Below are 24,979 nucleotides of genomic sequence, written 5' to 3'. Positions count from 1 at the left end.
AATTCCTAATATATTGTGTATATCTTTTCTTTTCATAGTAAATTAATATCTATTAAGATTAATGATTTCAAACTCTACAAAGATTAATTAGTGCATAAAAAAAAGCACTTACTTTTAAGAATAAATTTTGATTTATACTATAATTTGGTTATCCTTATCATTAGATAACGTTAATAGTTAAAAAAAAGCCTCAAAATTTGACACTACCTTACTCGTCAAGTTTGTGATTTATAATATATTATGTCCAATACGACTAGTTACGTAGTTAAGATTTAAGTTGATAACCATAGTTATTTCAACTATTGAAACGTTCAATTTTTGAAATATTTATATTATGTCATTTATATCTATAATTATTTTATCTACAGTCTCAATCCTAGTTTCTTAGAGTACTATGTTAATTATGCATATGAGTATTGAGTACCCATGAGGGGATGGTGTTGAGAAATATGACTTCTTTCAGGGTGGAGGGGACAAAAAAAAGGAAAGAAATAAAGAGATAGAAAAAACTCAAGTGCTCGACCTCCTAAAATTACTGAAAAAATTCACGTGCTCTTTCAGGGATAACTCAAGCCGATTGATCTTGTCATGCTCTTACTAGTGGGCCATTGGTATTGTGTGAGCTTCACCAGCCCAGTTACAACACCTAACGAACCCATCAAAGTTCCTTTAGGCTTTTGTCTTTTAACTCTCATATATTAAAGGGTTAAATGTAAAAAATCTCATAAATTATATATCCAATTGCAGTTTACCCCTAAACTATAATAATTGGCATTTTGCCCCTTTGAATGATATGGTTGGACAATATTACCCCTATTATCTTAAATTTTTTTATTTTTTCTCTATTAGCTTTTTCATTTTTTCCCTTTTCTTTTTCCTTTTATTTTTTCTTTTTCTCTTTCTCTCGTGGAACTAGCCAATGTTTCCCTTCGCTGCGAAAAGACTTACATCAAAATTTTTAATATTTTTAAAACTACTTTTTAATTTGTTTATTTATTAAATTCATTCTTAATAATTTATCATAAACTCTTTGTTATTACAAAATATATGTAGCTTATATTGTAAAGTGTATTAATTTAGTAATTCAACAATTTAAGTACTTATAAACCAATTAAGAGTTCACAATTACTCAACTATTGATAACAAAAGTAACATATTATTTATCATATAAAAAAGAAAAGATAACAATTGTTATTTCAAAAAGATAAGATTAAACAACAACAATAATTCATTTTTTATTTGTTATTGATACTACATATCTCTATTTTGTTATTATATATTTGAATAGTTCAATTTCTTGAATGACATTGACTTCAACATTTTGAAAAAAAAAATCTTGTACTCCGTAGAATTTTTTTATAAATATTGACATATGAAATTAAGAAATAAACAAGTTTCAACTAATTTAGTATACTTATTTAAACAATGCTTAAAGAAAAAAAAAGAATTTAAAAAGAAAATGATAGGGAAAAAAGAAAAATAACAATGCTTAAGATAAAAAGGGTAAATTTGTCCAACAATATCATGAAAGGGGGCAAAGTGCCTATAAATATAGTTTTGGGGGTAAATTGCAACAAGGTATATAGTCCATGAGGTTTTTTTTTCGTTTACTCGGGTGTTTGGATAGTAAATTATTTGAGATAATTTTATAAAAAAATATTGTGACACTTTTTTAATGTGATGTATATAATATAAAAAAGTAATTGAAGAATGTATTGATAATATAAGTAAGTCAGTGTGTGCAAATAAGGTGAAAATAATGCGTAATCCAAACACACTCTTCGTAATAGAAACCCCGGAGCAGTCTATTCTCTCTCCTCATTTCCAGATCGCCGAGCTGAAAATCACTGCGTTGGCGTGGCTCGGCACCAGCAGCAGCAATCGTGCACGTCTCTTTTTAGCGCAACTGTAAGCCTCGTTGCTCTCTCTCTCACACAGCCACACACTGAAATTCAAAAATCGTGTTATATGTTATGCGTTTTTTTCATTTAATTTATGTGATCGTTGTCTTTCTGAGTTTAATTATGCATATGTTTTGTTTGTGATATTGTTTTGGTGATTTACCTTGGCACGGTCATGGACTTCGACTATATACAAAATAACAAAACCTCTCATTAATTATTATCCCCTCAGTCCCTCCTTCGCAGCCATTGCCGCCCATTCCCCTCAGTTCTAATAACTACTCAACTAAACCCATCCTCTCTGTCTAAATCCTCCTAAAATTTTACCCAGCCCAGAATCCCAGATCGAGCTGATATCTTCGTCGGCAAGTGATCGGAGGTAAATCTTCATCTTTTTCTTGCTGATATCTTCGTCTTTGTTTTCCTTGTGCGCTTAAATTTTTTATAATTAGGAGGGAACGGGTCTGTGACGTCTGGCTCTGTTTCTGGTTCTAGGTTTCTGTCTCTGTTTTTGTTGGGTATCGCAAGTGAACTGAATTTCTGGTCTAGTAGCAAGTTAGAAGAGCATTTCTGTGGAAAGCACTGATTTTCCGTCGACTTCTCAGATTTTCCGTTAATTCTCTGCTTCCTCAAACGAGAAAAGGCTCAAGGTATTTCACTGCCAAATTTTGCTATTTTTTCTTCGTTCTTTCCCCTCATTTACTCGTGGATTATTCTTATTCAGGCCACTTTTGCTTTCACTTTTTTAACCTTTCTGTGTATTTAAATTTCACTGCTGATTTGTCCCCCTTTTATCCTGTTAGTCTGTTACAATTTTTGGTTTAGCTTTAATTCGAAATTAATCAAACAAAGGATAGTTGTTTGCGTGCATATAAGATGTTTGTGAAAAGCCTCAATGAAAATGTAAATACGAGAGCCTAATGGAACAAGAATTCTTTCCATGTCCTATGATATCGTTTATAAGCAGTTCCAACAACCATGGCTTTGTTTTAATTTTATTTAATGTTATTTACAATTGTATTATCGTAAATGAACATTTATGATAAATTGATTTCTTTCCTCGCGAGAAAAACGGGGTGGGGGCGGGACGGGGGGTGATCCTTCCCCCGCCCCATTGCCATCCCTAGTTATCCCAAGCCAAATTCCTAATTTGACACCCTGGACTTCACTCCACTCCAGCCCTAAATTTCTAAAATCTGTCGCTTTGTTTCCACCTTCTTGCCGCAGCCGATCTTTGTCGCCATTGCCGACGACACATCTGAAATCCCCAAGTAAGTTCCTACTGGAGAGTACAAGCTCTATACACCAATTTCCAGTCTCCTCTCCTATGCTTTGTCCAAAGAGTCCAAACCTGACTCCCTATATATTCTGAATCAATTCCTGCTGTCTTCTCCGGTTCTCCATCTGATCCCCGGCAGAGTTGCAGAAGTTGGGAAGGTTGGTTGAAAACAAGGGTTGGAGTGATCTTTGTTTAATCAAGTAAGTTAATGTTCTGCAACTGGCTAATTTGGTGCAAACTAAAATGTTCACTTTTTAAAGATAAATTTGCTTGTGCTACATAAATGCATCCTTTAAAAGTCAGAATTGCATTTTTGGGGTAAATGCTATCTAATTTTGATGTACAGATTCATTGAAGTATAAGAAGAAAGGGAAAAGCGTAAATGACCAGCAATGTGGAAGCAGTTACTAATTTAATTTCATGTGATCTATTTGTTAAATTTCAGGCAAAACACGTGCAAGAGCTTTATTGGGGACTTTTTCTTTAATTCTTTTATTTGAATTAATGGATTTCCTTTGTTGCTTTCTATGTGTTTGAGGAAATGTCAAAGTTACTGAAAATTTTGGGATGCACCTCTTTTGGTAACTCCATTGTTGCTTCCTGAGATATGCAGAAATCAGGATGGCTACTTTTAGTCTATACTTTTAGTTGGAATTGCAGAAACTAGATAACTACTTTTTTTTTAAATTTTTTTGGCATAAGAATAGACACTAATTAGATTTTAGACGTTGAAGTTAAAAGCTACCTCTTATGTTGCTTGAAAGTTGAAATCAGTGTTCTAGATTGATATTTAGCATTCACTCATCACTTTCTTTTCTTTTTTTTTTTTTGGCATTCTTGTTTTTCTTTTTCTCTTTTGGCTTAACTGAGGTAGGACGGAAGTAGACTGCTAATTAAAAACTGGAAATTTGTCTTTCATATTTCAGCTGACTCTGTCACTCCTAACTCCTCCGCCGCTGCCCGCCGCTGCCGCACCCTTCTCTCAAAAGCTTAGAAAAAAACGGCCATTTCAGTCAATGGCTTCCGTTGCAGCAAATCCCTCCTCCATTAAACAATCTGTGTTTCTATCTCCATCCTCTTTTCTCAGCTTCCAAACCAGCCCATTTAAAGGAAGCCAATCTTTCATCCAATTCAAAACCCCAGTTGATAACAAAACTTCCCTATCGATTAGGACGGTGTGGTGTTCGCAAAAATCCAGCGTGGCCCATGTCATCAACAATGATGCTCCGAAAAAGCCTACTGGAAATCCCATTATTGTAATTGATAATTATGATAGCTTCACTTACAATCTTTGCCAGGTCTGGCCATTTTTTTAGCATTTTTGGGTTTTCTTTTTGTGATTTATTTTCTCAATTTGCTAATTTTTTTTCCTGGGTTTCTGTTTTGAAGTATTTGGGAGAGCTCGGGTGTAAAATGGAGGTTTACCGGAATGATGAGCTGACGGTGGAGGAATTAAAGAAGTAAGCTTTATCTTGTTTCTTTGGGAGAAATTCTTGTATGCCAGGTTTAAGTGAAAAAACAGAAGGTACAACTGAGTGGTTGTACTTTTGCTATTGGTGTTTGCCCTTTTCAGGTGTATGAGGTCTGACTTGACGTTATTGATTTCCTGGTTTTTTATTTTGTTTTGCAATGTAATGATCCTTGGACTGCAGTAAGTTTTGTGTAATGACCAAATAGTCCCTCATTTCATGCATGTTTACATTTAACCTGGCCCTCTGTAGTTGCGTGATTTCATGCAGAAAGGGTATTCTTGATGAGGTCATTGTTTGCAAAAATTTTGCAAACATCACATCAATTGTTTAGAAAAGGCCAAGTAATTCTTTTATTTTGTTCATGATTTTTATAGGAAAAATCCAAGGGGGATTTTGATATCTCCAGGACCTGGTGAGACTAACTTTTATTCAATTTTTTAAATTTTTGTTGGAATCTTTTTTTTTCCTCTAGTGAAACTTATCTATCATAATGATTGCTAATTTTTTTGCAATAACAGGAGAACCTCAAGATTCAGGAATATCATTGCAAACAGTATTGGAACTGGGGCCAAATGTACCATTATTTGGCGTGTGTATGGGGCTGCAGTGTATTGGGGAGGCTTTTGGAGGTATCTTTCAGTTCCTATAATAAACTGCTAGAGAATGTGTTTGAATGGTTTATCATTGGTTCAGAAGAATTTCTGCTAAGAAAATGCAGGGTTTTGATCTCGTACTAAACAAATTGAGATGGCGCAGTAACTTTTTTTTCTTTGTTCCATCCATGTCCAACTGAACAAGATGAAATATTTGGATCCATTGTTTGAATTCTCCAAACAATTATTGCAGTCATATGATAGAATTCTCTCCAAAATCCTTACATGATACCTGTCAAGATGGCATAGTCAAAGTCATAATAGTGGTACATGCATTGTGAATTTGATGCTTGCAACCCCTGACGAATTTGGTACATTCTTGATCTGGCCAATCAGATAGTAAACCTTTGCCAGGACTCATTCAAGTTGATTAGACTCTATTTACCAAATAAATCAGCACCTCGGGTCATCCATGTGAGATTGAACTTGTCAGAATACACACAACCGTAAGTTTTCTGAGATTCAACATGCTAGGCTATTCTTACAAGTAATATAATCACTGACTAGGCCAAGCATCATGGAATTCGTGAGTTTCTTCTCATGTTGAAAGCTTTTCCATGGCCCATTAACATTAAAGTAAGGATTAAGGACCAGTACTACGAGAAAGAATTGGATGGAGGCCACTATAATGGACTTGGATCTGACTCAACGATGTTATGTATCTTGCACAAAAAATGTAGCCATGTAAATTCTTATTTGTTATTTAAGCCTACAATGGATTTTGAGGGGCTGTTTTGCTATTCTTATTCATGTTTCAGCTTACGCTGCTGCTTTGGATTCTCTGGTAAAATTTGTTTTATGAGCAGGGAAAATCGTGCGCTCACCTTTTGGTGTGATGCATGGAAAAAGTTCTCTTGTGTACCATAATGAGGGTGAAGAAGAGGGTTTGTTAGCCGGCTTATCCAAGTGAGTTGTTTTGTTTATGACATGCACATAAGTGCTCTTGAACCAATTTCTGCATGTTTGGAGCTTGTTTATTGTCAATAATGGTCCCTGTCATGTTAATATGCAATTGTTAAAGCATTTAATCCTGAATATCTGGAAGTATCAGAGTTTTTCCATTACTATTGATGTGATGCATTAGAGCTTGATTCAATTCTTGATCTTTGCCCTTAAGATTCACGTTATGACTCTAGGCCCACCTTTTAATGAACAACTAGGAATGCTCCTTGCAGAAAGCTTTTTCTGATACCAAAATATAGACTAGTGAAGTCCCATATAGATGCTTTGCACCAGCTACACTTACCAGTCTGAGAAATAATATAGTGAAACATGTTGCAAGCTTTATATGCAGAGGATAGTCAATTATTATTGTTGGCCTAATTCATACTATGGACTAAACTGGAACAATAGAAACTGATGACTCGTTGATGGGTGTGTTATTTAGCAGCTGCATGGTTATCTTTTTGCAGTTTGACCTTGCAACTTGGTATTCATGTTGTCATTGACTTCAAGCTGCTCATTTAGCATTCTTGTGCTCACAGACACAAAACGACAATTTGTTGGATAGAAGCAAAATCTTGAAGGGAACCTACAATCATTCTTGGTCCAAATTGTCTTGTTTAAGAGTCAAACATCCAGAATCTTCTTTAAATCTTAGCATGCATGGCATTAGAGAGTCAAATGGGAGTAATGTAAATTGCATGAAGTTGGCTACTTTAGCAAGCTTGCTGTGTGAGATGATAATAGTTTCTCAGGTCGTCGTCTAAAAGGGATTTGCTCTCGGCTTGATTTATCTCAAAGATGAAGACTGTAATTACTTAATGTGTGATCTTTGCATATGACTATGTTTTGTTTTGGCACCATCCTGGATCCTGTATATGCTGATACCTGGATTTGTGTTTATGTTGCAGCCCTTTTACTGCTGGTAGATACCACAGCCTTGTGATTGACAAGGAAAGTTTTCCTAGTGACAAACTTGAGATAACTGCTTGGACGGAAGATGGACTCATTATGGCTGCTCGTCACAAAATATATAAGCATCTCCAGGTAAGGAGTTTACTTCCCAGCCTTCCTAAACATGTTCCAAGAACACATCTCATGCATGAAACATTCACACATTGGGATAAAGATGTATTGTGCATGCAGCGGAGAGGCATTCTTTTGACCCAACTCCCACAAATGGTCCATCAAATTCAACAGGTTTAATCTGTGCATGTTTGAATTTTAAAAATTAGGAACCATAATGGACTATATTAAATAATTAAAATTAGTAAGACGTTGGAGTTGGAAACTTCAAGTTGATGGGACTATAAATATAAGATCTCCAATGTACTTCTCAGCTAAGTAACTTAGTGGAATATCTATAGAAGTTCGTTTACCAGTTTGCCGTGGCCACGGGGTATTAGAGCGATACAAGTTCTGTTATTCCATTATTTCTTTTTGTTGGAAACTGATTTTAAATCTGATGCTGGATAGTTTAATTATATATTGATTTTAGAGGAGAATAGTAGAAGATCCTATTAATAAAAGGTAAGTGAATTTCCAAAACTTGGATACCCTACCTCTCTGAGGAATGGGAAGTAAGAATCAGAACTGGCTCTAACGTTTCGAATTTATCGAACATATTGATGCAGCCACCACTTGTAAAAGTTAGAGAGGAAAGCCTTCATTGCAATTGATCTTTTTAACAACTTTGTTCAAGAAGCTGGCTCCTGGCTACCTGGCAAATTATTTTAGAGCTCACTGGCTGAATTTGATCTTTTCATTTTGCTAAGTGATGTGCTTTCAAAGGACCCCAAAAGACATATTTGACCTGACCTGATTGCAAATGTCTGATTTCGTAAAAATCCTTGACCTTTAGCAATTCCTTATTTTTCTTCTCTTCAATATTCTTTTTTATATTTTTAATTATTCAAATGCAAATCTCCTCCTGTCCCTTTCTCTGTTGCAAGTCTCTTCCCCCCCCCCCCCCGAGAAAACATTGCTACAGATCTTTTGTAACGTCTTTCTTTCCTGCACTGCCATCATCCTTCTTCTCCTCTTCCTGCACTGTGGCTTTGTGGTAAATGCCTTCAGGACATCTGATTCTCCCCATACGGCAGATTGCATGCATTTATTTTTATCTTTCACACACGTGGGTTTGGGTACTTGTAAGATTTAGAGTTTTTTTTTTTTTTTTTTTTTTGGTTATCGTATTCGTCTGGTTTTGTATGTGTGCATGTATTCTGTGTTGGGTAAATTGAGAGAAATAGCTAGGTAGATCAGGTGGGAAAAAGAAAATGGGGAAGGATACTCTGCTTACTCAGGCCGTGAACAATATTTTAAAGTCAAATCCTACATTATGTGTCCTGAGGCAATGAATAAGGAAAGAGTTGCAGTTGTATTCATTTAATCCTCAAAAAGATGGTGTCATGTTTGTCATCTTGGAACTTTTAGGAGATTTTCAGTAATCAGATGATTCAGTTTTCTGTCAACCCTGAATTCTATTCTGTCAATGATGAACAAGATTTTCAAGGTACTTCCATCAAAACAACCCATGAATGGTGCTGTTTCAAGGATGTGCTAGTGTTTCTGAAGGCCATTTGAGCAAGTTAAACTACTTAAAAATTTTCGTCTTTTTTGGAAAGCACTTGTCTTTTGAGGGAAAAAAAAAAGTCAAAGGAATGTGAGTCGTAAAGGAAGATAAAATCGGTTGGATAATTTTATAATATTGCTTTGATTTTATAATATTTGTATTGATTTTATAATATTGGCATTGTTGTTATTGACTAACAATCAAAGGTGATAAGTGAAAGAAAGTAAATGTTAAGGGCTAAAGTGAAAGTTATGCTATATTGGGATTTAACATGATCAACTTCACGTTTTGCTTTTGTCTGAAAAGGCAAAAGTGAACTTCTGGTTATATAATTACATTAGCGTATAATGTGGTAAAAAAAGCATTTCAACTTTAGAAGATGAACATTCTGCAGAATTGACTACCTTCCATAATGTTAGGTTCCTGTTAGATGTATCCCGTGCATAACGCATCTCATCAGGGTTGTTAAAGGTATGATGCTAAAAATTGCAGTTAAAAGTATGATCCATTAAATAAAGGTAACCGACTAGGCGAGACTAGGCCTCAGGATGGTCAACTTTTTCGTATTTTCTGAGTTAGTTAACTTTCTTGGTTATAGTAGTCAGAGATGTGTAGGAGTTCATTCCTGTGGAGGTTCTTTTAATAGGTTTGTTATGCTTGAAAGTACAGAAGTTCATGTTGTCTGTCAAGACACTGAATCTAGAGGATAAGCTTCTCTTTTAATTTTTCATCAGATTTGCATCTCTTACAAGATTTTTATCTTGTTTTACTGTTCAACCTGATGTTTTGCTTACTTCATGATGCAGGGAGTGCAGTTCCACCCAGAGAGCATCATAACAGATGAAGGCAAAACAATAGTTCGTAATTTCATCAAGATGATTGAGAGAAAGGAAGCTGAATCTGAGGAATGAACAGTTATAATTAATCTTGTCAAAGCATCATGTTCAGGGAATTCATAAATTCTCAAGACTAGATATTGCAAGTTATTTGTTTGTTTTCTTTTTGGAATAGAATTTAAAAAACCTCACTGGGCTCTCCTACTCTTTTAACACTGTGTGGATATAGAATTGCTGCTGCATACTTTTCTACAAGGCTAAAACGCCTTGTGTAATATTGTTAGGAGTTAGGACTGTTTTTTCTGTTTTTTTTTTTTTTTATGTTGTGTATATAGAAAATGGCAATTGTTTTTCAAGTTCTGGCAATGCATGACTGACTTTTGTGATAGAGCTAGTTATGATTTTACAAATTTGCAATGCAATACCAGAAAATAGAGTAAAACCGAGACTCACATAAGTGTTCTTTTTTAATATTTTTTAATATTTAACCTGCCCTTTTAATTTATACATTGCATATTAATTAGTTTATGCTACTAGATCTTGAGTTTTTCCATTATTACATTCATGGTACCAAATATTTTTAGAATGTCTTCAATAGTTTGTCTAATGGCTATGGGTGCAAAATGTGCATTGGTTGGGGGAAAAAGAGAGGGGGGAGGGGGGGGGGGTTTCAAGTTTAACTATTTAAAAAGTAAGGGTTTTTTTAATAGATGTCTAATAAGCAATACTTAACACACTTATATTTCATTCAATCTTATTATTTATACACACGTTAACAATTACTATCTTCGCTTTTATTTATATACCTTTTCTAATTAATTTCCTTGCATTTATACACTTTTTCTAATTAATTTTAATTTTCTAAAAATCTAACATCTGAAATGTATTTTAAGAGTGTTCAATAAACACTTGTTAGAGAGACCTAAATTGTAAAATTATATTAGGAAATATCTAAAATCAAGAGGTAATAGATGGACCGCATGCACTTGAGAGTGCAAAATTTTTCATGCTGTAAGGACCAAAGAGGAAATAGATGGACCGCATGCACCCGAGTAAGGATCAAGTTGCAGCATTTTGAAGTTGAAGGACGGAAGTGCAATTTCCAAAAGTTCAGTTAACCGTCCCTTTGTGAAACTTTTCCCAAGGCACTTACCATTTGTCTCCGCAGCTTCAGCTGTCACAATCCCTGATTCATCGGATTCCAATATTTACCACATCAGAAAAATTGTCCTCAGACCATATGACAGAGCCTAGAATTCAATGGCTAAACAGACCAAATGGGCTTTTATATTTTGGATTATCATACACAAAGAATCATGCTTATAATACAAACATTCTACTGTACTTTCATGGATACATATCATTTTTTTCCCCATAAACAATACCCCTTTAAAAATTGGAATCCTATACCTCCATCAAGGCATTAACCCCACCACAAGTTTCTATATAATAATAACTCCATCTATTAAATATGTTTATTGGAACATATGACAATGGGAATTATAATACATAGCTGCAGACAATAATACATCAACAAGGACATGGCTGGGAACCTCAAGGTATGAAATATATACATGCCCCTTGATGATCAATGGCTAGTATAAAAATCTTATCACCCTCTGTAAAACAATCTGTGGACTTCTCATTTTATCTTCTCATCCTTTTTTTTTTTTTTGGTTTCTTGGGGTGGTATGCACAGGGAAAGAACATTAATCAAGACTCAGAAAAGGTGTGACAGTACAAATGTAGGATATAACAACATCCACAACACATTCATTCTTATGTAGAGGATGCCTCTCCCTGACTTGATGATGATGATCTGCTCCGGTGGTGCCGCTTACCCCGGTGACGGTGAACTCCTTGGAAAGTAACGGGGTCGAATGCACGGAGGCCCTCGGCTTCCTTAGCATCTAGGACACATTCAGCTGGAGGGACCGTATATCGAGCACGGTCGTAGCAGTATGAGTATTGCATATGCTTCTTCCTGAAGTTCTGCATTCTAATTCTTTGTTCAGGTGTGATACCAGTAGGGATTGAATCATGTTTTGGAGCAATGTCACACTTTGTTGCCTGCTCAGTAGGATCAACTGCACAGCCATGGAGCACGAGGTCGGAGAATTTTGCAATGTATGGGGCATATTTGTAATTGATTCTGAATTTTCCTCCATTTGTAGCCCAATCGGAACCATCCCATATTGTTGCATACAATGACATAGGCTTGGAAGGGAAGTCCCCACCCATTGTTGCTGTCCTTTTGAACTCTCTTATGGGGACATTATCAACATAAAAGCTGCAACAAAAGAAAATGAGATACCAAAACAAGCAAAACAGGATCAAAGTCTTGATGAAAAGACACCATAAATGTACATTAGCCAGAACAAATCCAACAAGCGTGGTCTCATTGCTTGCTTGCAGCTGCAGGCTCATCTTTGATGTGGGGCAAGAGTTAAAAAAAAAAAAATTTAAGTGCCTGGTGCACGGTAAAAACTTCTCTGTAATGTATCTGGGGATGTTTCTGATTTTATTTGAATTTTTCTTGAAGACAAGCTGTATTGGCCATATAATGCCACTTCTGTTGACCTCAATATGTCCAAAAAGCTCTTAAATAAGCAAGTAAAACATGAAACTACTAGGAAAAGGGAAGAAAACCTTGAAATCTGCAAATTGCATTGCATGGTACAGGGCGTGCAAATATGTAACAACAATGGAAAATCAGGATAGTATTCCAAAAATACAAGAAATAACTGCTAGAATCCTCAAACAAAAAACAGACAAAATTTTGTTCGCAAAACAGCCATAATAGTGAAATTAGACTGTTCGTGACATAGTGTAGTCATCAAGTGAAAATATAATATCGGTAAGAATACTAAAAACTCCACAATATAGGATCCCAAATGCAGATCAACAATATTCAAGTACAGATGGGAAACTTATGGTTACATAATTGTCATTCTCACTTTGATCAGGTTGCTGACTCAGTAACTGCATACAATTAAGTATTGATAACAGAGAGCATAAAATTCCTTTACAGGAGGATCATTACTTCTCATTTACTATTCTTGGTAACGAAAATAAGAAATATGGTCAAATTAAGACTTATCATAACATCTTCAGAACAGGAAATAAACATGGAAAGGATCCCCATAGCATTTCCAAGAAAGGAAAGGCTATAAATATAGATTGAGACATCACAGCAGAAACCCCAAAAACAGTAAAATCAGAACATCAGAGCACATAGAACGCCTCCATCAAAGAATCAGTCAAGTAAAAGCTGTTACAGAGCAAAGTATGCAACCAAAAATAGCAAAATTCAGAGGACAAGAAGGAAACAAATAATGCAGGAATCTTAGATTTTGGGATTCTTACATAATCTGATTCTCAGTCCAGAGGATACTGTACTGATGGAAATCTTCCGAAGGATCAAACCAAAGCCCATATCTTTCTTCTCTGCCAGCGTTTGTGCTACCATTTCCATAAATATTTGTCTGCATCCTCCAGTCTTTACCCCTTATGTTCCCCAAGAACTCAAAATCCACCTCATCATGGTTCTTTTGAAACATGTCACCATTTGACATCTGTCATCCACCAAAAAAAACACAATTCTAGCATTAAAAAGGAAAGAGTTAATCACATTTTATTCCTTAAAAAATACCCTATTTTCAGTTTACCCCCTAACTTTTAATTTGCTCACTTAACCCCCTTTAGGACAAAATTGCCCTTGCATTATTTTGACTTTTCATTTACCTTGTTTTCCTTTCTTTTATTTCTTTTTCTCTTTCTTCTTTATTCTTCCTCTTTCTCACAAAAATTTTTACCTTAATGATTGAAATTAAAAAAGAGAAATTGTAGAGATCTATCTTCTCATTAAATGATTAAAAAAATATTCAAATCACTTTCTTAAAATACAATTTTTTTAGCCATTCAATTCTTTTAATTTTGGGTTTTCCACTTTCCTTTCTAGTTTCTCATTTTATTCCCAAGAAAATATCTTAAGATGAAATTGTGACCTGATTAATAATCATCAATTGAAATTTGTGACACATGGCATCATACAAAAAATCAAAATTAATTTTTGATGCCTTTTAAACCTTCACCTAGAAATTTGCAATTACAAACTCAAAACAAAAATTTTCGTTGAAATGGAATTTCTATTGGAAAGGATGAAAGAGAGAAGAAAGAGAAAAAGAAATAAAAGAAAGGAAAACTGATAGGGTGTTAATTGTTAGTAATTTTATTATTAATTTCCCCTTTTATTCTTGCCAAATATTGTTTTAATTATTAATATTTACTTATATTTGGTATTGGAGTTTAATTTCAGGAACAAAGCAGAAAATTACCAAAAAGGAGGGACTTTTATGGGAATAGGGAGACTTCTAAGAGATTCAATTCTTGGGCCCTTGAATTGGTGGGGGACCACAAGCTAGTGGAAAGCATCTAGTCATTTGGGCTCTTAAAAGAAAGCTACGGGAAGGAGACTTGGAACAAGAAGTACTTGGAGGGCTTTGTCCACATGTGTGGGGACCACCTAGATAGCCTTTAGTCATCTTCCTCTTGTTGCTTAAATAGGGATAACGTAGAGTAGCAGGGACATCTCTAGTTTTAGTTTAGTTTTAGTTTCTTTTCTTTCTTTCCTTAGACTGGCCTCTGACACACGCCAGGTGTTCGACAATATTCTCCAACGGGGAGATTTTCTCATGAGGCGTGGTTAAGCTTTTCTAGTCAAGGGGACAACTGACGATTTGGTTCGACAATTACTGTGAGATCGAATCTGTTTTAATTATTTTCTTCATTTATTGGTATTTATATGTTCCTTGATTTTAATTGCTATGGCCTTGTGTATGATTGATTAGTGCGCAATAATTAATTATTCATATAGGCTATTTTTGCTAAATAGGGGTAATTGAATCCGTAATTGTTCGTTATCTCTACCTCAGTAGCAACTGGCGTAATTAGATTTATGTCAGGGGAGCATATGATCTAATTTAAACAAACTCTCGTAGCGTGTTTGTTGGTTAGGATTGGGCCTTTCTAATTATTAATGCAATCTAGAAATTAAATCTTACGGTCGTACCTAGGGTTATTTTTGGGTTAGAGAAATAGCTAACGGTCGTACCTTAGCTATCGAGAAATTAAGGAAGGGTTGGTTGTTTATCGCGTGCATGACAACTATAACTAATCTACTGCTAAATGTTGGAATTATTTCTGCATCAATGATCAGTGCATGAACCATTTCTGATGTGTACCCTTGGCTAGAGTTTCCCCAATCATTTCTTTTAATTAATTATTTTCTGCAGTTAATTTATTTAGTTAGCATTTAATCCAAAACCCCCCATACTTTGGACTCTAGAAGAAACGAATTATCCCCAGTCCCTGTGGATTCGACCCTACTCACCGCTATATACAAAATCTGTATTTTTCTCGAGTAGGTATTTATTATTGCACAGGTTCGGCACCTGTCAATTTTTGGCGCCGTTGCCGGGGACTGGTGCCTGATTAATTTGTTTCTTTTTCAGTTCATCTTGTCTTCATTTTTTTTTATTTATTTTTCTCTTTTTTTTTAATATAGTTTATGGCTGCTAACATTCCATATTTTGATGATAGACTGGACTTTGTTCCTGAATGGGGTTATGAGACTCATGTGTTTCCTAATGATCAATGGGATAGTGCAAATTGTGGAACTTATTTTGACTCATGTTATTCAACTGACACATGCCCCGCATTTCAAGATAATCTAAGTGCTCCAATTGATACTTTTGGAGATTTTTCACCTCAATATCAAATGCAGTATGACCCTTATTCAAACGGGTATGATCAAGGATGGTGGGATAATTCCAATTTTGATTATGCGACCGGGCCAATGGATTTTCAACAGCAAGAGTCTCAACAACCATCGTCCTTGTCAGGTATGTCTTTTCAGGAATTGGGTGAATTATTTATTAATACATACCGATTCCAACAGGAGACACAAATGAGGAATGAGATGATGAAGGATCCAATGAGTTATCTGGCAGATCAACTATGTCTATTGATATCCAAAATGAATCGATTGGCTTCTCAAATGGAAGAATTGTCCTCGGAAATCATTGTTGATTTTGAAGAAAATGAGAGTGCAATTTGCTTGACTAGTGATGAGGAGATGCAAGAGTGTAAAAATGAAAAATCTACAGATGCAGTTGAAAAAGAAGCCGAAAATGAAGAAATGGAACCCCAACCGCAACCCATTCAAGTGAATGAATCCAGTGAACAATCTCCAAATGCGGTGACATCTTCTCCACTCCTTAATCAATATTTTCCTGACTCCTATTCTTCAATTCCTGTTACTGAAATTGATTTTATTATACCAGAAAATTTGAAATTTCATGACAGGAATAAGTTAAGAGTGGCAATGGAAAAATATCTTGAACCGAAGAATGCATGTGATGGAGGAGTGAATGGAGAATGCAAATTATCGTTGACTTGTTTAGCACCATTTACTAGTCCATGGAAGCCCGTAGCTCGTGTGCTCAAAGATTACTCCATCTATGAGGGTTACCAGGATCATATTGAAGATGAAGCATTGAAGCGAGCCACAAGATTTTATCCTCCATGAACAAGACATAACAATGTCTAGCCAAAGACATTAAAGAAGGGCGCTTTTTGGGAGGCAACCCAAATATTGGTTTTATTATTTTTAGTTGTTCAATTCTTTCGTTCTGTTGTTTCTCATTTGGATAGTAGTTGGTCTTGATATTTTTCTCCACTGTGATCAGGAAGTGAAATCTTGGCGTGCCCACGCGGTGTTTAGGTCTCCTGAGATCAGAGGACAAACACCAATCTTGGCGTGCCCACGCGGTGTTTGGGTCTCTTGAGGTCAGTGGATGTTTTGTAATCTTGGCATGCCCACGCGGTGTTTGACGACCCAAAACATGAAAAAAAAAAAAAAGTTTCAAAATTTCACATTGAGAAAATTCAAAAATTCAAAAGGCATTCTTCTTTTTCTTCAAAAATTCAAATTTTGGAATTTCAAATTCAGGAAAAAAATTTGAAAAAAAAAAACTATTTTTTTTTCCTCTTTTCTTTTTCTCTCTTTTTCTTTTTCTCTTTTCTTTTTCTTTTTTTTCTTTTCTTCTTTTTTCTTTCTTTCTTTTTCTTTCTTCCTTCTTCCCCGCAGCTGTCCCTCTTCCTCTTTTCCTTTCTTCTTCGCCCACCTCCCTGGTCAACGCCGCCGCCCCTGCTTCCTCTGCTCTCTCTCCCTGCCACAATCTCGCACAGCCGCACGCCCAAGCGCGACCATTGCGCCGCCGCTTTCTCAGACGCTGCGCCTCCCTCCAGTTCGCTCCCACCTCTGCAGCAGCTCCCGGCTCTTCCTCTATTGCCGCACGTCTAGCTCCGCCGCCGCCGCTGCTGTCCCCCATCTCCCTGCCGCGCGCCTCCACCAGCTCGCTCAACCTTCACCAGCTCTCCCTCTCTCCTCTGCCTTGCCATGTCCAACGCCGCCAGCGCTCCTTCTTCCTCTCCCGCAACGGCGATCGTCCAGCCCACGACGAGCTCATCTCCACTTCGCCGCTCAGCCACCTTTCGCTGTTGTCCGCCCCACCTCGCGAGCCCACAGCCGCGAGACTGCCATCCTCAGCCTCTCCACTTAGCTCCACTCATGCGCCGCTGCTACCATCAAGCACCACCCACCTCGCGCAACCCCAAGGTCGCCGCCTCTCCTTCGCTGCGCCATCGCTTCTTGTAGGCGTCCAGGTGTCGGTATTTAGTCTTCCCAACCCTTAATATCGATTTTACTATCTCGCTTGCATGGGTAACCCTTGCAATTCACCGAAGTCTACTTTGCTGCTCTCTAATTGTTTTAATTGCCATCATCTGTGGGGCATAATTTATGTGGTTACCATTTTCATTACTTATCGATTGTGGGTGAACTAAATTGAATTATTGGGGACAGTTTGCCGAGTGGTTCAAATTGCTATATTCACATTGGACAGTTTGCTGGAGTTGCCAATTTCTGTGGTCATTGGCGTTTTAGTGGGTTGACATATGTAATTGACTGTCCGATTGGGGACATTTGTTGAGATTTTGGGTGGAATTGTGTCTAATTGCTGAAATTTGCTGATTTGTTTAGACACTAGCACTGCTTATAGTTTGCTCGAGTGAAATTGGTTGGACATCCCTTGCCCGTGGAGTGTAACTGTTACATTGTTTGGGGCAGTTTTTTTTGGTATTGATTGAATTGTTGGGCGTAAATTGCTCAGGACTTTACATTGCTAATTTGGTGGGCCATTTATTGTGCATTACCTTTTTGAATTGGGAGATACCTGTGCTTATTGGGTTTTGACTACTTGAGATTTCTGTCGCATCTGGGGGATAAATTTGATGACTTTCGTGCCAGTTTATTTGTTTGGAAATTGTTGGGGGTAATTTGGGAGTTACGTGTCAATTGGGTCCCGTGTTACCCTCTGCCATTCAGTGGTACTGAGTGGTGTGTTTGGCGTTATCACATGTCTTGGGTTGGCCATTTGATTTCAATTTTCCTTATGCATGCACCAGTGGTACTGGTGAGGGTAGTTTACATAATATTTGTTACTCCTGTGTTATTGGTTGCCTAATCGACTACTGGGCATTTGTGGTTGAGTTGTTTCTGTCCAACTTCTGAACTGTTGTTGCTGGAGTTGCCATTTTCTTGGGTCAATTGCTAATTTTAGCAGGTTGAAGTGGGTAATTGACTGTCCAATTGGAGACAGTTGTTACGATATTGGGTCCGATTGTGTCTAATTGCTGAAAGTTGTTGATTTATTAAGACACTAGCACAGTTCCTAGTTTGTTCGAGTTGCTATTCTGTTGCATTATTGGGAGCTGTGCTCTAGTATTGTGGCTACTTTTCTGCGTTTATTTGTTGAATTGGGGCATGAATGTGCAGTTTGCATTTGCTTGTTGAAGTCAGTTGCCTTTAATTGACTTGCTTGGGGTATTTGGAGCAGTTGTTGCACTTTGGACGACCTTAATTCTGAATTTGACTACATGGGGTCCATAAGTACTTATTGATTGCATTTGCTATAAGTGTTGGGGGTATTTGTATGACCTCTGGGTGGTTGAATTGTGCATTTTATTCGTTGGGTTGGCTTTTCAATTCTTATTGCTTTGAATTTCCTGTTTCCATTATTTGTTGGCCATTGTTGTCTCTTGTCAAGTGGAGTGATCTTTAGAACCAATGGTGAGGCCATGGTCATCTTCTAGGTCTGGACACCTAGAACCTCACATGGCGCAGAATTTGGCAGCATTTATGCACCATGCAGGTCTTGCTACTCAGTTCTCGCCCGATCCGCCCCTATTTTGACGACTTCAGGGAAGTCCCGTTGCCCTTCGCCTTGCTATTACTATTTATTTATCACATTGAGGGCAATGTGTGATTTAGGTGTGGGGGGATCAGTTTGGGTGCTAGTATTTCCAATTTTCGATTTTTAGGTGTTTTTCCTTTGTTTTAAGTTTGATATGCATCTCTTTTTCGTTTATTTTCTTTTCTTTTTCTAGTGGTCAGTCTTCATATGAATACCAAGTTTTGATGTTGGATTGTTGCCTCTAATTCTGCTATTGCCAAGTTTTTATATAATAAAAGGGTATCAAGTTGGTGTGGTTGAGTTCAGGAATATCTCTTTGGTGAATATCAATGATTGCTTAACTTTTCCTATTTTTGGTTAACTTTTCTAGGCATAGGGAATGATTGTTGGCATTAATCGTGTGAATTGGTCCAATTATTAATTTTAGTTCTCCATGTCTGGAAATTTGAGGCTTGCTGCTGTTATTTTTGTGTTATTTTTAGATATCGTGCTATATGGATATAAATAAGAATTGACTGTACTCCGCTAGTAGTTACTACTGAGTAACCGGAAATCTTCACCTAAAGTGTCGATTCTCGCGTCAAAAGGTAGTAGTTATTATGAGTGCGTGGTCCCGTAGCAATTGGAGCTGAGTAACCGGGCTTCTCCATCTATCAAATGTTGGAGTTCGCGTCAAAAGGTTCTAAGGGTTATAGACTGAGTCTTTTGTTATTCAAAAAGAAAAAAAAAAGGAAAAGAAACAAAAACAAAACGAAAAGGAAAAAAATAAAATAAAGATTGTGTTAGTATGTGAATAATTCAGCTTGCCGGTTTGTGATCTTAATGTCGAGATTTTGGTTAATAGCTGGACCATTTACTGATAAATGTGAGCAACCATTCCTTTTCCTTAGATTAGTTTGCTTTAAATTGGAGGAGTTGGTAGTTTAGATGCTAACCGGGGTGATTTTTCTTGGATCTTGACCTGTGTCGCTTGATATATGATTTTCTTGGTGTCTTGGCAATACGGTAGTTGGAGTAACAGCCATGGTCAAATTTTGGTGTTCAATTGTTGTTCCCATGCTTGAGGGCAAGCATGATTTAGGTGTGGGGGGAATTGATAGGGTGTTAATTGTTAGTAATTTTATTATTAATTTCCCCTTTTATTCTTGCCAAATATTGTTTTAATTATTAATATTTACTTATATTTGGTATTGGAGTTTAATTTCAGGAACAAAGCAGAAAATTACCAAAAAGGAGGGACTTTTATGGGAATAGGGAGACTTCTAAGGGCTTCAATTCTTGGGCCCTTGAATTGGTGGGGGACCACAAGCTAGTGGAAAGCATCTAGTCATTTGGGCTCTTAAAAGAAAGCTACGGGAAAGAGACTTGGAACAAGAAGTACTTGGAGGGCTTTGTCCACATGTGTGGGGACCACCTAGATAGCCTTTAGTCATCTTCCTCGTGTTGCTTAAATAGGGATAACGTAGAGTAGCAGGGACATCTCTAGTTTTAGTTTAGTTTTAGTTTCTTTTCTTTCTTTCCTTAGACTGGCCTCTGACACACGCCAGGTGTTCGACAATATTCTCCAACGGGGAGATTTTCTCATGAGGCGTGGTTAAGCTTTTCTAGTCAAGGGGACAACTGACGATTTGGTTCGACAATTACTGTGAGATCGAATCTGTTTTAATTATTTTCTTCATTTATTGGTATTTATATGTTCCTTGATTTTAATTGCTATGGCCTTGTGTATGATTGATTAGTGCGCAATAATTAATTATTCATATAGGCTATTTTTGCTAAATAGGGGTAATTGAATCCGTAATTGTTCGTTATCTCTACCTCAGTAGCAACTGGCGTAATTGGGTTTATGTCAGGGGAGCATATGATCTAATTTAAACAAACCCTCGTAGCGTGTTTGTTGGTTAGGATTGGGTCTTTCTAATTATTAATGCAATCTAGAAATTAAATCTTACGGTCGTACCTAGGGTTATTTTTGGGTTAGAGAAATAGCTAACGGTCGTACCTTAGCTATCGAGAAATTAAGGAAGGGTTGGTTGTTTATCGCGTGCATGACAACTATAACTAATCTACTGCTAAATGTTGGAATTATTTCTGCATCAATGATCAGTGCATGAACCATTTCTGATGTGTACCCTTGGCTAGAGTTTCCCCAATCATTTCTTTTAATTAATTATTTTCTGCAGTTAATTTATTTAGTTAGCATTTAATCCAAAACCCCCCATACTTTGGACTCTAGAAGAAACGAATTATCCCCAGTCCCTGTGGATTCGACCCTACTCACCGCTATATACAAAATCTGTATTTTTCTCGAGTAGGTATTTATTATTGCACAAGTTCGGCACCTGTCAAAAACAATTTCATCTTATGATATTTTCTTGAGAATAAAATTAGAAACTAGAAAGGAAAGAGGAAAATTCAAAATTAAAAGAATTGAAAGGCTAAAAAAAATTGTATTTTAGAAAAGTGATTTGAATATCTTTTTTAATCATTTAATGAGAAGATAGATCTCTGCAATTCTTCTTTTTTAATTTCAATCATTAAGGCGAAGATTTTTGTGGGAAAGAGGAAAAATTAAATAAAGAAGAAAGAGAAAAAGAAATAAAAGAAAGGAAAACAAGGTAAATGAAAAGTCAAAATAATGCAAGGGCAATTTTGTCCTGAAGGGGGTTAAGTGAGCAAAATTAAATGTTAGGGGGTAAACTGAAAAATTGGGTATTTTTTAAGGGGACAAAATGTGATTAACCCAAAAGGAAAATTAGAAAAAGACCTTGCCTCTTTGGAAAAAAAAAATTGCATATAATTTATAATGGAAAAATCGTTCAAAACGTTCCTCACATTTTACAAGATGACTTTTTTCGTCCCTCACTTTTAAAAGTGTAATTTTACGTCCCTTATAAATTCACATTGACCAAATTTGGTCCCTACTTAGGTTTCCGACTAGTTTTTGACCGGAATCCACCACGTGAGTTGCATGTGATCATTTTTTAAGGACAAAATTGTCAAATCAAATTTTTACATAATCTGATTCATAGTCCCTCACATTTCACAAAATAAATTTTTTCGACCCTAACATTTTACAAAATGAATTGTTTCGTTTCTCACATTTCAAAAAATGAATTTTTCCATCTCTTACATTTTTCAAAATGAAATTTTTTTATCCCTCATTGATCATTTGTACGAATAGCTTTTTTTCTATAAATCCACGTATATATCTATTTGATTTTATCTGAACAGTATGAATAACATGTAATTTATCTCTATTGGATTTCATCTAAACATGCTAATTGTAGTTGTACACATGTAATTCAATAAATATATATAGGGGTTTAAAACTAATAATTTTGTTTGAAACCCATGTATATATTTATATGATTTCACCATTTGAACCTATTCAATATTTGTGACCTTTCTCTTTTGGTAATAATTTATTTATTGAGATGTATAATAAGGTCATCTAATTAATGAGTCCTAACTTGAATTCTATAATTGTGCTAATAAATTTCAGTTTAAATCTGAAATTTCTATTCGACATTTTTAAAACCAACACTTGAATTACTTGTCTTGTGATTGTTTTAAAATTTGAAAGTGCCAATCGCTTATTTCTTTTTGTCATACTTTTCTTTTGTTTAGTTTTTCTATCCAAATTTAATTCGATATAAACACTCGATAATATTTAGGATTAAATGTTTTCTTTATTTTCAAATTTCGAGTAAAAGAAAATGAATATAAGCGAAAAACTAACAATTTTTTTTAAACTCATGTATATATCTATTTGATTTCACTTACGCAGTACGAATAGTATGTAATATATCTCTATTTGATTTCACATGCTATTCGTATTGTTTAGGTGAAATCAAATAAATATATATATGAATTTAAAAAATATTATTCACACACATGATCAATAAAAGATGAAAAAATTCATTTTGAAAAATGTGAAGATGAAAATTTTCATTTTATGAAATATAAGGGACGAAAAAATTTATTTTATGAAATGTGAGGGAATTATATAAAATTTGATTTGACAATTTTGCCCTTAAAGTATGATCACGTGCAAGGCACGTGGTGAATTCCGACCAAAAACTAGTCGGAAACCTAAGTAGGGTTCAAATTTGACCAATGTAAATTTGTAAGGGACGTAAAATTACATTTTTAAAAGTGAGGGATGAAAAAAGTTATTTTGCAAAGTGTGAGGGACGTTTTGAACGGTTTTTCAATTTATAATCCCAAAAATTGAAAAATTTTCAGTAAAATTATGAAAATCAAGAAACTCCATGGAGAAAATATGATCAAGAAAATCCAATCTGGGCTTCTTTTTATTTTATTTTCTTTATAAGAATGAGAAGGATGAACCATGACGAGAGTCTAAGAGGGTGAGTCTCTAAAGTTGTACCCTTGATCACAAGGTTATGTGGGATTCTTCAGCTTGATCAAGGAAAAACTTACATAAAATGCTACAACAACGCCAGCCGTGTAATCTGCTGGAAGCTTAATAGAAGCACTGAAGAATCCCTGTGAATAAATGTCTTGTGACACAAATCCAGAACCTGTAATCACAACAAACCAGTGCAACAAAGGGGGAAAAAGGTCAAAGGAAAGCCACAGAACCATTTCTTAGAAATCCAATAAAACAATTAAGAAGAATTGACCTGTTCTTTCATCTAAAGTAAGATGAACTGATTTTCCATCTTTAACGACCATAAGATTATCATCACCAAAAAGCTGAGAGTACCCTTCATCAAATGAAAGAATCGGAAGGTTTTTCGAAGCCCCACAAACCAAAACAATGAAGGTGGTTAATGCAAAAAATCCCAGATGAAAATTCACCATTCTTTTGTCCTTTTTTTCATATATATAAAGAGCTTTTCTGTGATCAGTTTGTCTGTATAAGTGAAATCGTTCCAGGTGTTTCTTGGGGTGTTCAGTGTGTGATGTGTGTGTAAAAGAGTCGTACTGAGGAAGCAAATGTGAGAGAGAGGAGATGATATGAAGAGTGACTGAAAAGGAGTGAAAACAGAGTCTCAATCTCTATGGAAGTGAAGAGAAAGAGAAGAGTGACAAGGCTAATGACATGGGAGACAACAGCGGGTGATTTTATTGGGTGCTGAGACTGAAAGGTGATACTTGTGAACTGTTCAAAAGCATAGACAAAATTTCAGTTGAGAAAATAGAGATGTTTTAGTAGTATTTTACATTAGTATTATTTATTTAGTGAAAAGTGCTTTGCTAATTTTTTAATTTGGGACTTACTAACTACTGTGTACTTGGTAAAAATCAATTCATAAGTTGGACAAACAAATGGACATGCATTTGGATTTAGAGTTACTTGAAAGAAAGATATTTTGACATCACAAACATATTTTTTAATTATTTTTATTCTTTAATTATCTTTTTATCTACGTATGCCACATTGCAAAAGATGTTCATTTTAAAAATTTTTCTAATTAATTTTTAGTCGAAATAGAGGAAGTTAAAAAGTGATTTTGTGGCAATAAATCATAGTCGCACGTGTTTTTATGTAACATTGATTTTTTTAAAAACTTTTGTGGTGAGACAAATTTCAATAAGTTTACGTGAAATGTTTCAATACTTTTTAGATGGATTTTTGTAATGAATGTCCAATAGACCGTCGTTAGCATACTTAAATCACACTTAGCTTATTGTGTGAATGTACATAATAATAATAATAATAATTCTTTATATTTACACACTTTTTCTAATTATTTTTATTTTTTAAAAATTTAACACCTGAACTACATCTTAGCAAGTGTCTAACTAAATAGACCCATTTGTTATGTTTGTACGTGTACATATATTGCATATAGGTTCTTATGTTGTTCTTATGCTGGGTAGAATAATATGAATTCATATTGTTACGTGAAAAAACTATACTTAAGTGAGAAGGATTCATCCTTGTTTGGTTAGTATTTAGTATTTACGACTAAATAAATAAATACACATGATTAAAAAAAGTTAACTAGAATTTAGTGAGTAACAGTAAATT

At 35.5% G+C, this 24,979-nt stretch overlaps 2 protein-coding genes across 3 annotated transcripts; one reads left to right on the top strand and one right to left on the bottom strand.

Moving 5' to 3' along the window:
* Nucleotides 1–1,778: 1,778 nt before the first annotated feature.
* On the top strand, nt 1,779–10,046 carry LOC113716837 (anthranilate synthase beta subunit 2, chloroplastic-like). Of its 2 annotated transcripts, none has more exons than XM_027241329.2 (10): nt 1,779–1,908; nt 2,134–2,280; nt 2,397–2,551; nt 4,107–4,478; nt 4,570–4,640; nt 5,027–5,064; nt 5,171–5,281; nt 6,112–6,211; nt 7,159–7,294; nt 9,629–10,046. In XM_027241329.2, the coding sequence occupies exons 4-10, from the start codon at nt 4,197–4,199 to the stop codon at nt 9,731–9,733; spliced, it is 843 nt and encodes a 280-aa protein (XP_027097130.1). In that variant the 5' UTR covers nt 1,779–1,908; nt 2,134–2,280; nt 2,397–2,551; nt 4,107–4,196; the 3' UTR covers nt 9,734–10,046. The 2 variants fall into 2 exon arrangements, with proteins under 2 accessions (XP_027097130.1, XP_071926651.1); XM_072070550.1 differs by lacking the exon at nt 1,779–1,908 and adding an exon at nt 3,320–3,380 and having other exon boundaries at nt 1,948–2,280.
* Nucleotides 10,047–11,081: 1,035 nt separating this feature from the next.
* On the bottom strand, nt 11,082–23,995 carry LOC113715688 (probable xyloglucan endotransglucosylase/hydrolase protein 28). The gene is made up of 4 exons (XM_027239974.2): nt 23,625–23,995; nt 23,422–23,522; nt 13,025–13,233; nt 11,082–11,948 (listed from the first exon to the last, which is right to left on the bottom strand). The coding sequence occupies exons 1-4, from the start codon at nt 23,803–23,805 to the stop codon at nt 11,438–11,440; spliced, it is 1,002 nt and encodes a 333-aa protein (XP_027095775.1). The 5' UTR covers nt 23,806–23,995; the 3' UTR covers nt 11,082–11,437.
* Between the last annotated feature and the right edge of the window lie 984 nt (nt 23,996–24,979).

The sequence above is a fragment of the Coffea arabica genome, chromosome 11c (genome assembly GCF_036785885.1).
Source record: "Coffea arabica cultivar ET-39 chromosome 11c, Coffea Arabica ET-39 HiFi, whole genome shotgun sequence".
In the NCBI taxonomy this organism is placed as follows: Eukaryota; Viridiplantae; Streptophyta; class Magnoliopsida; order Gentianales; family Rubiaceae; genus Coffea; species Coffea arabica.
This window is presented reverse-complemented; position numbering and strand designations above follow the sequence as displayed.